Consider the following 13060-nt stretch of genomic DNA (forward strand, 5'->3'; position numbering starts at 1 on the left):
TTGTTTTGACTGTTTTCCTTCCTAGTCTTATCTCCTAGCTTACTTCTACTTCAAGCTCTGTACAATTCCTTTTATCCAAGGATAAAAGGAAAGATGAAAATAAATATGGTTTTATTTCTTTTGCAAGAAGTACAGCCTGTTGTTGAAAAGTGTTTTAGCTATCTTTCTTTAATGATGATATTGTTTTTCTTAGAATTTCTAGTGAAGAAAAGTACTGAGAAAAGTCTTCTGCTCCTACCAATTTATGACAGAAGCTGAAACAAAAAAAATCACAGTAAATTTACATCTTAAGTCAGTACAGCAGTTATTATTTTTTAAAATCTATGAATCTGATAGTTTGCTCAGAAACTGATTTCTTGGAGGTCCTAATGTTTTTATAAGAATTTGTCTAGTTTGGCTTGAAGCAGTTTTTAAGCTGTGTCCTTTAGCTCTATTGCTTAGTAAAAAGTAAACTAAATAATAAATTACTGTGTCTGGAAATGGAAAAGTAATAATTTACTTTTTTTTGAGTATATACTTTATAGAAGTTCCTCTTTTTTATTTGGCCTTAACAACATAAAAAACCCCATTTCTGTAGCTCTGACAAATACTTGAATAAAAATGGTCTTTTTTTTTTTTTAAGAATGAGTTTTAATATGAAATCTGCATCCCTAAGTTCATTACATCTTTAAGCTCCCTGAAATATATGTAAATACAATGGTAGAAAGATCATATAACACAGAAGATCCTGAAGGAAATCCCATTTCACTCTCTTACCTGTGGGGATTCCCAGGAGCAGGGTTGTGGGAATTCATTTCGTGCCCCCAGACCTTAAATTATTTTAATAAAATCCACAAATTCCAGCCTGAAAATTATGTTGCCTTAGGATCAAGATGTTTTTACTAATGTATAATATGCTGTTACCAGTCCAGATAGTGTGAAAAACCAGACCTCCCCTATTGTATATTTTATTTATGTATCTAACAGAAACAATAATGGGTGACTTTGAGGATTGCATGCATTCTTTCTACTTGTGTATAAAAGTATATGATAAAACTTAGTAATTGGGGTGTTTGATGAGCTGGCTTAATTTATTTAGTAAACATCTAAATTAAAGAACATTTAAAAATACAGTTTGAAAACAATATTCAGTATCTCATAGACTTGAAACTGTTAGCTCCCATTGTTCTATGTGATAAGTAAAGTGATTTGGCTGGATCACTCCAACTGATTTCCAAGTTTTTTTGGGAGGCTGTACCAGTTAATTCATTGGCTGTGTAAAAGAACCCAATTACTTTGAAAGAAACAGAAAAAGAGAAAATAGGAAGATTATTCAACTTACACTTGGAAATCATAACAGAAGTCCAGAAAGAGTAAAACAGAACAAAACAAACCCAAGCTGGAGTTAGCAGATAGGAACCAGCCCACCTGCAGTGTCCTTCCACAGCAACAGTACAGGACTTCAGAGCATTGTCTCTGAAAGGGACCCAGCTACCCATTGCTCTTATGCCTGTTTCTCTCAGTTTAAAATCCCAGTTTCTGTGGGAAGGGTTTCTCAGAGACACTCAACTTTGGCTAGGTGGCCAGGGCCAAGAAGTGCAGGCTTCGTTACTGGGCGCCACTTATGAATGAGGGCAGTTTCTAGAGGAGGAATCTTTGTGGGTTGGGCATTCACCTCAAGAGTTGTTGCCTGTCATATCTTCCTATATTACTTTGAATAGTTTTGGATAATTGATTTACTAAGGATCCTTTAATTATGGTAAAGTGCTTCAGGTTCTCCATTTGGTTGACTGCTCTCTCTCCTCTGAACATGTTACTTAAAAACTGTACAGTTTTTTGTCTAACGTGTAAGTCAAATTGCTCCATAGCCCTTGGAAATGATTGTCACAGATTTCAAAATTAATTGGCTCTATGCAGATATTGGAAAATGTCAGTAAGGAAAGCACAGTGTGTTTTGATAAAGCCACATTTCATTTGGATATATTTTTTATTATTTCAGAGACTAAATTAATAATCAAATCCTTAAATCTCAGACTAGTATAAATAAGCATTTATTCTTTGAGTTCAAAGAAAATTAAATACTTAAGATTGATTTTGGAAAACAACAAATCAGATTTTAGTTGGAATACGTTTAGCAATGAAAATATAACGGTTATGTACATCTAGCATGGAAAAACCAGAAGACAAGAACTACTGAATTTAAAAGTGGAGCATTTCTTTGTTACTCCATGAAGGTTTTTTTGGAGTGCCTTCTGCATACCTGGCTGGTGCTGGGTAGACAGTAGTGAGCACACAGGGTAAGTCCCTGACTCCTTGGAGCTGAGTCTAATGGTGGAAGTAGACAACAAGCAGGTAAATTTACAACAGTCCCAAGACAGGAAGTGCTAAAACGACAGAGAAACAAATGGAGGAGATGGAGAAGGCCTCCTTGAGGTGAGGCTGGAAGGATGGACAGGGGGAGAGTTTTGCCCAAGTCTGGTGTCCGTTTGACTTGACTTGACTGCGTCAGAGGGCAAGATTTGGGAGGTACCGAGTGAAGGCAGGTGTCGTTGGGGCTGAGAGGTTAAGGTGAGAGTGGAGGAGGACTGGGTAGGGATTTAATTCTCAGTCAGCGTGATGGGTCTCCCACTTACACAGAGTTAATGTAGGAAACCCCACTTCTGTGCTCACATTGCACTGTACTCACACTGTAGGCAGAGCTCACTATTAACCCCACCACACTACCCGGCTCTGTGCCTGGTGGGCCCTCAAACCAAAGCCTCCAGGTAATCTGAGCTGCCTCCTGTTCGTTCTGAAATGTACTCTCCCCATCCCTCCCAGGTAACCTGAAATTGCACTTGAAGCTATGCTCCATGTTTTGTTTGGTAACTACACAGTTGTGAGGGACACAGCCTTATTTTTTAAAGTGAACCCTATATTGAGGATTTCCCATTATGCTGTGCATGTATGTTTTTGGATAATACATTAGTCACCCAGACTGGTCCAAGAAAGTAAGCAGATTCCCACATGGCAGTGCAATGTGCATATGTAGTCAGACACCTGTATATTCAGGTCTTTAATCCATTTCGAGTTTACTTTTTTGTATGGAGTCAGACAGTAATCCAGTTTCATTCTCTTACATATAACTGTCCAGTTCTGCCAACACCCGTTGTTGAAGAGGCTGTCATTTCTCCATTGTATGTCCCTTTATCATATATTAATTGGCCATATATATATGGGTTATATCTGGGCTTTCTATTCTATTCCATTGATCTATGGCTTTGTTCTTATGCAAGTTAAAACTTTATGGACACTTGAATTTCATATCATTTTCAAGTGTAAAGAATTATTATTATTTTGATGCCCCCCCTCCTGCCCACCAATCATTAAAAAGAAAAAGTTCTTAGTCCAGGGCCCTTGCAAAAAGAAAGTTGGCCTGTAGGCCATAGTTTGCTTCCCCTGGTATAGAGTATTAACTCTGTAGCCAGCCTGCCAGGGATGAATCCCAGCTCTTCAGCTTCTGAAGTGTGATATGATAGAAGTTTCTTGTGGCATTGCAGAAGTTAATGGGCTAGTTCATTGTCTTAACATATAAGTGAGATCATATGTATTTGTCTCTCTCTGACTTACTTTACTTAGCATAAAGAGTTACCTGCTTCATGAGTCCATTACTAGGATAAAATGAGTTAATATTTTTAAAGCCCTTGAAACAGTGCCTAGCACATAGTAAATGCTACATAAATATTTGTTTAACAAATAAGATTTTTATCCTAAAAACACAAATCAATTCTAATAAAAAACAGAGGGGCTGTAGTATAATAAAAATCACATATGAGTGTATACCCGAACCTCAGTTATCCAGATGCAGATCTCCTATGTAGGATCAAAACAAACCGAACAGAAGAAAATAAGACTTCAGAAGTGGGAGAGTATCCTCTGAGCATTTGGTTGCAGGGCAAAGACCCAACAGTTCAAAGACTCACCTGATTTCTGACTGTTTGCTTTACAGGACTCAGAGCAGGATTTAAATGAGGGGGTGTGGGGTGGGTGGGAGGGGGTATCTACAGTACATAAAGGACTCTAGGTACTGAGGAGTGATGGTGGGGAGAGGGAACAGAGAGGAAAAGGCAGGCAAAGAGGAGCTCAGTGGACACTAGCAGTGGTGGCAGGATTGTGAAACAGTTTAGAAGAGTTAGCTCATAAGAAGAAAAGTAGCAGGAGAGAGAAGAGGAAAAGCTGGGCTTTTGTGTGAGGGATTCAGACACAGTGAATGGGTTGGGGAGAAAGACTTAAACTGATGACAAGAGTAAAGAACATGCAAGTCAGTGTTAAAAATGGTTAAAGAAGACAGTTTAGGTGACCCGGGCAAACTTCAATGCTTTATGAAGCAGGCAGTCTCGTTCCCAGAGGTCCAGAGAACTTCAGAATGGGGCAGAAGGCAGGCAGCGTTGATGGGAGAAAGAATAAGGAACAAGGAAGAGACCATGGAAAATGATAAGGAGAAGGAAGTAAGCATAGAGCGTGGAGCTGGTGTGGTGTTGGGGACTGGCTGGCTGGATGCACTGCGTTTCTGCTCAGGCGCAGCATTGACAGGAACACAGAAGTTACTTAAGTCTCATTTTGCTGATGTGGTTCCCTGGGCAGGAGTGGCTCTACCTTGGGCCAAGAAAGAGTCACTTCAGCAATGGTGACATGGTATCCCCAGCCTTTTCTCTCTGGGTTTACAGCAGGCAGGCATTTATGATTGTTTTAGTGTGAGGTTCTAGATGGATTATGTGAAGTGAGAAATAACCTTTTGCTGTTGTGTTGGGTTGTGTTATGCTAGCCTTCCTTACTCAAAATAGAGAGAAGTGGATTTGGGTTGGCATGATTTAGCTAATACCCCAATTTTTAAAGTTTCTTGCATAGCAGGGAGTTAGTGGGCACCAGGATCTGTTTTTTCTGTGTCCATGTGTCCTTAGAATCTAGTTTGAGATGAATATTGAATAGATGGTAAACAAAAGCTCGCATATACCTTACCCTTATAGGAAAAAATAGAATGATGTCCTCTTTCATGGGCTATTAGGCTTTTGCATGATAAGTAAATAGTACACACAAAAATCATACATATGCACTGTACATCCCTTCAATTCTTCTTGGGCCTGTGGTTTTCATTAACTTTCAGCCATCCAAGATGGGTTTGAAATGCTGGTTTTTTAATTTCCTATTGTGAGTTTTGATATATTTGTGGGCACAGAGCACTCCCAGTTCTTGTTGCCCTGACAGTGGGGCCAGCTGGTTGAAGAGGTGAGGCAGCTGCTTGTCACTCTGTGAGTGAACAGTGGAATAGGAGAGGGTGGTGATTAGGGCTCCAGGAGACCGACTCAGTGCCTGCTGCTTCTAGGACTGTGTCTCACCTCTCTAACTCAATTTTATGGTTACAAACTACCAGTGTTCACAAAAGTATAAGCCTTGTAGTCCAAGTCAGTTAAGCCTTCTGCTAGTTAAAAGGGACTCTGGAGAGGTGGCAGGCCATACTTACAGATGGTATTCTGTTGGCCTCACCCCCCTGGAATGAAAGTTTACAAGGAGTAGAGCACACTGGTTTGCTTTGAGCTCATTCTAAAGTGAGTGGGGCAGGACTGCCGGATTCGTTTTTACTCATATTCACACTCTCTTGGTGGGACGGAGCATGACTGCTTGCTCCCTTTGGAAAAACCACTCCCTGTGGGAGCCATTACATATATTGTACCTAGAAGTGAATTTAACATCTAATGCAATATGCATCTATGAATTAACTCACTTCTGAAGACTTTATCAAATTTCAAAGGAAAGAGCTACATCCTGAAAGAGAATTAAACTCAGTGGTAAAGAGTATGAAGCAGTATGAAAGAATAATATTGAACAGAATAAAGGTGTCTCTTGATTTGCAACCTAGCTTTTGTAACCTATTGTCCTTTCTGTGTTCCCACTAGCTGGGAACTTTGGAGACCTTAGTGATTAGCCAGCCAGTCACAGACCTTGACAGAATGAATTTACTAATCTGGGGGAAAATACTCCCTTGAAAAATGTTCCAGGACTGTATTGATAAATGTGCACCACCTCCCTGAGACAAGTTGCATTACTTTCCCCACTTTATGAGCTGGTAGTTAATGTTTAGTCACCTAAAGTGAACTTCAGCACTAACAATTCTTCCTTCTAACACCTTCCAAGGAGATTTTATCCCTTATGAATAAGGTGAGTAAACTAACTGTTAGTTTGTTTTCATTTTAGATTATACATCCAAAAACTGATGATCAAAGAAATCGATTACAAGAGGCTTGCAAAGACATCTTGCTGTTTAAGAACCTTGATCCGGTAAGATAAATCACAGTAGTAGCCATGGTTTTTTTCAGTGTCACTGTGAAGAACTGTGCAGGATCTGGGTTTTACCCACCCTCAGGCTGACATCACCTGGGCGATGTCAGGCCCGTGACAGATGCCTGCATGTTCAGCAGTTGTGTTACAGGGAGGTCTTGGGAGCTTGGGGGGTGCACTGCTGCTAGAGCAAGGAGTCGGCAGCCTGCTCTTGGCTGGGGGAAGACATTACCTCATCCTGCAGGGTTACTTGTCACAAACAGAGCCCTGGGAACCGGCCCGGTGAAGGAGGTTAGGGCCTTGCATTCTTTGTGCACCCAGAGGGACCCTGTGTGGGTGCCTGGGGCCCGTGGTGGACTGCCTGCTTTCACTAGTCGATAATAATAATAATTCTGTTTTAATGTATAACTTGTGTAGTATACATATGTTAAAAGTAACATTTCACTGGCTTTAGAAGTGGGGGATTTTTTTGTTACTTATAAGGATTTTGACATCTCTGGTCTGTGGTTTTGTGTATTTCTAGAATGCCCTCTCAGTATGAGTGAGCATGCTGTTCAGATTTTGCCCTGCCCTCTGATCTAATGTTGTGATTTCTTTATCACGGATTAAGTTTATTCGTTGCTACACGGTCATTTGGGAAGAACCCCTGTTACTAGTTCCCAAATGTGAAAACCGAGTCAACTTTTGTAACTTACCTCAACTTTTTTGGTCAAACTCAACATCTTAGAGTTTTTCAAATTGATGCCCTAGAGAAGAAAGCATTAAAAGATCCCCTTTCAATAAGATGAGGTCTTCTTAAAAAAGCCATTTTTATAAAGAGAAACATACTGCATTATGCCACATCTTCTACATGGGGTTCGTCACATTACACCCTGACGTATTTTTAGACCTCCTTTATTTCTAATACCATTTACATTTATATTATGTCCTCCAGGAACAGAGATTGTATTTTGTGCCTTTGGAGATGTTTCATGACCACATCATGTTACACGTTTTGGCCACTTTGATCCAGGTGCTCCAGAGTCACCACAGAGCTTGCAAAACTTGGAACTTGACAAAAGGGGTTGCTGATTGTTCTGATGATAGAAGAATAAGAAATGGACTTTAGGAATTTAGTTTATGAGTTTTCTTACAGTATTAATTTAAGTAGTGGAGTAAGTAACTAAAGGGAATTGATGAGAATTTGATGGGATTCCAAATAAATCCAGACTTCATTGATCTAGAGTGGTAACAATTCTGTGAAACAAAGGATACTAAACTGCATGATCTCTGATAATCTCCTGCCAGTATGAGTTCAAATAATTATAGTGGAAAAATACAAACTGTGTGTGTGTGTGTGTGTATAAGATGATAATTTTAGTACTGGAATTAAACTGATTCAGTATTTAACTCTCCTGCTACAGATACACACAGAAGACAACTGTAAAATTAATCCCTAGTTTTAGCCTATGGATAGGCTTCAAGCACGGAGATTCTCTATATTTTTCAACTAGAACTTCACTGGGAGAATCGCAGAGGTCACCAGAAGCAGAGCTTCTCAAGCTCTAACATGCCTGTAGATCATCAGAGGATCTTGTTAAAAATGCAGAGTCTGGTTCAGTAGGTCAGTAGTGGAACTTGAGAGGCTGCATTTCTGACAAGCTTCCAGATGTTGATGCTCCTGGCTCACAACCATGCTCAGTGCAGCAAGGTCTAGAGCCTTATGTGAAAAGGCTCTAGCTCATTATTTTGGTATTGCCATGTGTTATTTTGTTTGCATACTTTCCTATCCAGTTGCAGCATTCAGGGTTTTAATGCTGCAACCGTGACTCAACAGTGGCATTCTGGTGTCTCTGCCATAAGCGATAAACAGGCATGAGGAATAGCTGCCAGTTATGCTTCTCTGAGATGCTGCCTGTTCTCTGCCGTCCTCTGAATTATCCTGATTTTTCTTGCCATTTCAACTGTAACTCTTTTAAAGCATTGTGAAAATTTTGGCTGCTTTTGAAATGATTTTTTAAAAACTTCGGCTCATATATTCTGACAAGGAGCATCTTTGCTTAGTTAAAGTGATTATTTTGATAAACATAGGTATTTTTTATACTTCTTTCACTGCTCACTGCTCTATTGAAGGTCTTCAACATATATGTATATTTTAAAGGCCACTTCATAGGTGAAAAAAGGAAAAGGCCAGTTCAGAAATGATCAAATTCATGGTTTATCATATTGAATGTTTCACAGGGGAGAAGCAAACATCATTTTCATAGTTGTTTCCCAAAGACCTTTTGTTAGATTTGAGCTCAAACCACCTTGGCTTATTTTTCTATTGTCTCAAATCTTCTAGGAATGATGCAGAATATAAATAAATAAAAATTTATTGTTCTTAACAGATTACCACCTGGAATTAGAAGTTTTTCTCCAAACACAGCAGATAAAATATTTCAGGTTAAGTTTATATTTCACATAGCTTTCTAGGTTTTTATATGTCCTCTTGGGATTTATAATTAGATGAGGGATTCAAATACACATACAAAGTGATTTGGTAAAACATGGTCATTGTAATATGGTCAGACCCTCATCTAAGGATTCAGGATGCTGGAGAGTTGGCATGAGCCAAGCCTCTGAAAGTGAGAAGGAAAGTGTCAGCTGATGAAAAGTACAGTGTCATCACTAGAGCCTCACGGGGAAGACAGCCAGTGGCGGGAGCTACGATGTATGTGATGTGTCCGGAGGGACTATTCTTAAATGCCGTGCAGCAGTGTCGGACACATGCTGTAGGTAGTGGACAGGCATGATGCAAACACTTTAAGCAGAGCATATAGCAGTCAGATGTGTCTAAGGTCACTGTGGTGGCAGCATAGAGGGTAGAGTTAAAGGCCAGAGAGTGACAGGGCAAGAACCAAAGAATGGAGCTCAGTGAGGAAACCATGCCCTGATCCAGAAAAAAGAAATGGGCCTAACAAAGGTTGGGAGAAAAGGGATGGTTTCATTAAACATTCAGGAGTAGCACAAATTGGTATGTGGTCATTGAATGAATTGAGAGCTGACAGAAAGAATCTTGGGTGACTCCCAGAGTCTAGCTAGAATGATTGTAAAGATGATATCTTTTCCTAAAATGGGAAAACTTGGGAGGAGGAAAGGGAAGCAGTAGTTAGCTAGCTAGCAAGAAGAATGATCTTGGCTTTGCATCTCCTGTCTCACTTGGATTCCCTGAACTCATTGTTTAACTTGAAAATCTCGCATCTCCTAGGCCTCAGAACGTTTCTCCTTAGAGTGCCGTATACACATACATCAAGCACAGCATTTATAATTATCAATCTCTTTGAAGATATTCTTTTCATGAATATTTTAATGCTCAACTCAGTAGGCCATTTTTCTTCTGACATATTTCTAATTTGAGGCAAACTGAAATAGTTTTCCTTTGCTCTAAGATCCTCTCTTTCATTAATGGGTAGTAAACTGTTATTTCCTAAGTGAGTCCGAACCCTCTTACTGAGCTGAGTCTCGAATTTGCATTCCGTAGGAGACTTAAGATGTGGATTTCCTACAGTAGTTGTCAGTCATCATGATAAGCCTCTGCATATTAAATATTTCTGAAGTTCTCTTCACTCTGTGCATGACTGTGGGGAAATGACATTTTGATTGACTAGAACAGACATCTGTCACAAAGCAAAGTTCTAGAAGAAATAATTGTTCTGTATTTTATCAGGAATTACATTTTCATACAACCACGCATGAGTTAAGTTATGATTTTTTTAAAGGCAGCTAATTCTAAGATAACAAAAAATGTACTATAGCAATGTATTTCATCTTTTTCTCTACCTTACATGTTGAAAAAGAGTTAATGAATAAAGCTGATAATTCTCCCTCTGTCTGCCCTGAACAAGTTGAAATAAAAACTGTAAGCAAACAAAATACTAGGAAACCATTTAATCAGGCTTCATGATTTTGATAGGTGACCATATGTTGCCTGAGTTGATGAGCTCATTTGGGTAAAATGGTCCCTGCGGGGCCAATTAGCACCACATCAAGAAAGCACTGTTTTACTGGCACCTTGGCTTCCTCTTCAGCCCTGGCCGCTGTTTCACAAATAGGTGCCAAAGCTCACACAGGGACCCAGGGAGGGCACAAACCACTTCCTGCAGACACATCACTTTCATTCTTCTAGAGGTTTTTCTTAGCCCGCATCCAGATTTATCTATCATCATCTCTGTTTTAAAGTGTCTGTTTTTTTAATTAATTAAAATGTTTAATGCAAATGATTTTAAAAATCAATTTTAAATAAGCAGTTTACAAAATTCAGAAAGAACAAAAGAGCAGTTAGTGAAACAAAATCTACCCTTGTCTCCCAATAACCCAGTTTCTCAGAAGCTAAGTTCTTTTAGCACAATCATCTGTATTTTTCTAGAGCATGCTCTATGTAATATATATATTATATATATAGATATATATATGTAAACACACACACACAAGTATATTCTTTTCAAAGTTTTGGTGGCAGTAAACTCTACACAGTGTTCTTGCCCAGTTCTTTCCTTTTTTACTTAACAATATACATTTATAGATTCCATATCTTAAAGACTTATTTTGTGAGTATTTATTTATGAGAGTTTAAATTGGTAACATTTATGTGTTATAAAGCTAAACCATAAAAACACATTGATGTTTTGCTGTTGTTCGATGTATTAAAATTGCACATAACTGGGCTGGGGGTGCAAATAGTCAAAATAATATTGATAAAGAACAAAGTTGGAGGACTCACACTTGCCAATTCCAAACTTCTACTACAAAGCCACAGTAATGAAAACACTATTACTGGGATAGAGACAGCCATATAGAACAATGGAATAGATTTGAGAGTCTAGAAACAAATCTGTATTGCACATTTATGGCCATTTGATTTTGACGAGGGTCTCAAGACCACTTCATAGTCTCTTCAACAAATGTTGCTGGGACATTTGAGCATCCCAAACACAAAAGAACAAAGCTGGACTCCTACTTCACACTCTATACAAAACTTAACTCAAACTGGATCAGAGACCTAAATGTCAGCTCTAAAACTATAAAAACTCTTAGTAAAAAACACAGCCATAAGTCTTCATGCCCTTGAATTTAGCAGTGGATTCTTAGACACCAAAAACAGGAGTAAGAACAGAAAAAGGATTAGTTGGACCTCATAAAAAATAAAAAATTTTGCACATCAAAGGAATTACCAAAAAAAGTGAAGAGATAACCTACTGAATGGTAGAAAACATTTGCAAGTCGTATTTATGGTAAATAGTATCCAGAATATATAAGAACTCTTACAACTCAACAAGACAAACAACCCAATTTAAAAATGGGGAAAGGACCATTTCTCCATAGAAGGTATACATGACCAATAAGCACAGGAAAAGATTTTCAACATGGTTAGTCATCAGGGAAATGCCATCACAGCCAGAGTGAGATACCACATCACCGCACTGAGGATGGCTATAATTTACAAAGGAAAATAAGTGTTGATAAGGATGGGAAAAAATTGGAACCCTAGGATGTTGCTGTTAGGAAAGCAAAATGGTTCAAGCACTGTGGAAAACAGCTTGGCAGTTTCTAAAAAAGTAAACATAGAATCACCATAGGACTAGCAATTCCACCTCTAGGTTTTGACCCAAAAGAATTGAAACAGGTATTCAAACAAATACGCATATACAAATGTTTGTAGCCGCACTGTGCACAGTAGCCAAAAGTGAAAAAACAACCCAGGTATGCATTGAGGGATGAGTGGATAAGCAAATTGTGGTGTGTGTGTGTGTAATGCAATATTATTCATCTATAAAAAGGAACAAAGTATATATGCAGTGATAGGGATAAACCTTGAAAACCTTATGCAGAGTGAAATAAGCCAGATACAAAAGATCACACAGTTACCTGCTTCTCCAGTGTGGAATACCAAGAATAGGTAAATCCACAGGAACAGAAAACAGATGGGTGGGTGCCAGGGGCTGGTGGGAAGGGGGAGTGGCAAGTGGCTGCTTAATGGGCACAGGGTTTCCCTTTAGGGGGTGGAAATGTTTTGGAACTAGGTAGAGGTGGTGGTATGTAATTCCACAGCTTTGTGCAAAGCCACTGAATTGTTCACACTAAAATGGTTAATTTTATGTTTGTGAAATTTCACCTCATAAAAATATTGGTATATATAATCCATCTGAGCATTTTGATTTCCATTAGTTTTAATATTTAATGACTAAAATACACTTTCAGGATGCAATTCAATCAGCTGTTACAGACTCAGTCACCGAAGCACCTTCACAAAATCCCAGGGTGCATAAAACACAGTGGTGAAGAACACTGAGCCTTTTTAACAGCTGAGGAATGTGGAAACCCTGCTTTGAGCACTTCCCTTGAGTGACAAGGGGCTGATCTCTCTGCAAGGTGGCCCTTGTCACTGCTCGCCAGCTCTCATTCTTAGGCAGGACTAAGTTTGGACGTTGTGCCAAAATCTCCAGGGCATTCTACCCAGCAGCCCTAGCTCTGGCCTCGAGAAGCCCAGCTGTGGTCAGTGCTGCAGAAGAGAGCTGATGTGTTCACGTGCAGGTCATCTCCAGTCTCAACAAAGTGCCCAGTTCCCTGAACTGTTGCTCCTCCAGCGTGTCACTGGTTTCCTGATTACCCTTCACTGACTGCCTCCTGCTTGGCAGGGACACCAGTGAGAGGCAGATGTCTTAAAATACTCATATTCTTTTTTATAGCTGCAGAGCTTTCTGATGTGTGAATATGGCAAACCTACTTACCCAGTGGCCTGTAGATA

At 39.3% G+C, this 13060-nt stretch overlaps 1 protein-coding gene across 2 annotated transcripts in view; it reads left to right on the top strand.

Annotated features, from left to right (window-relative positions):
• PRKAR2B (protein kinase cAMP-dependent type II regulatory subunit beta) overlaps nt 1-13060 on the top strand; it is a 115504-nt gene that overhangs the window by 81657 nt on the left and 20787 nt on the right. For both annotated transcript variants that reach the window (XM_073239031.1, XM_037010878.2), the window contains exon 4: nt 6211-6294. In XM_073239031.1, the coding sequence (XP_073095132.1) occupies nt 6211-6294 (84 nt within the window). The remainder of the gene's footprint in view (nt 1-6210; nt 6295-13060) is intronic.

Source organism: Manis javanica, chromosome 6 (genome assembly GCF_040802235.1).
Source record: "Manis javanica isolate MJ-LG chromosome 6, MJ_LKY, whole genome shotgun sequence".
Taxonomy (NCBI): domain Eukaryota; kingdom Metazoa; phylum Chordata; class Mammalia; order Pholidota; family Manidae; genus Manis; species Manis javanica.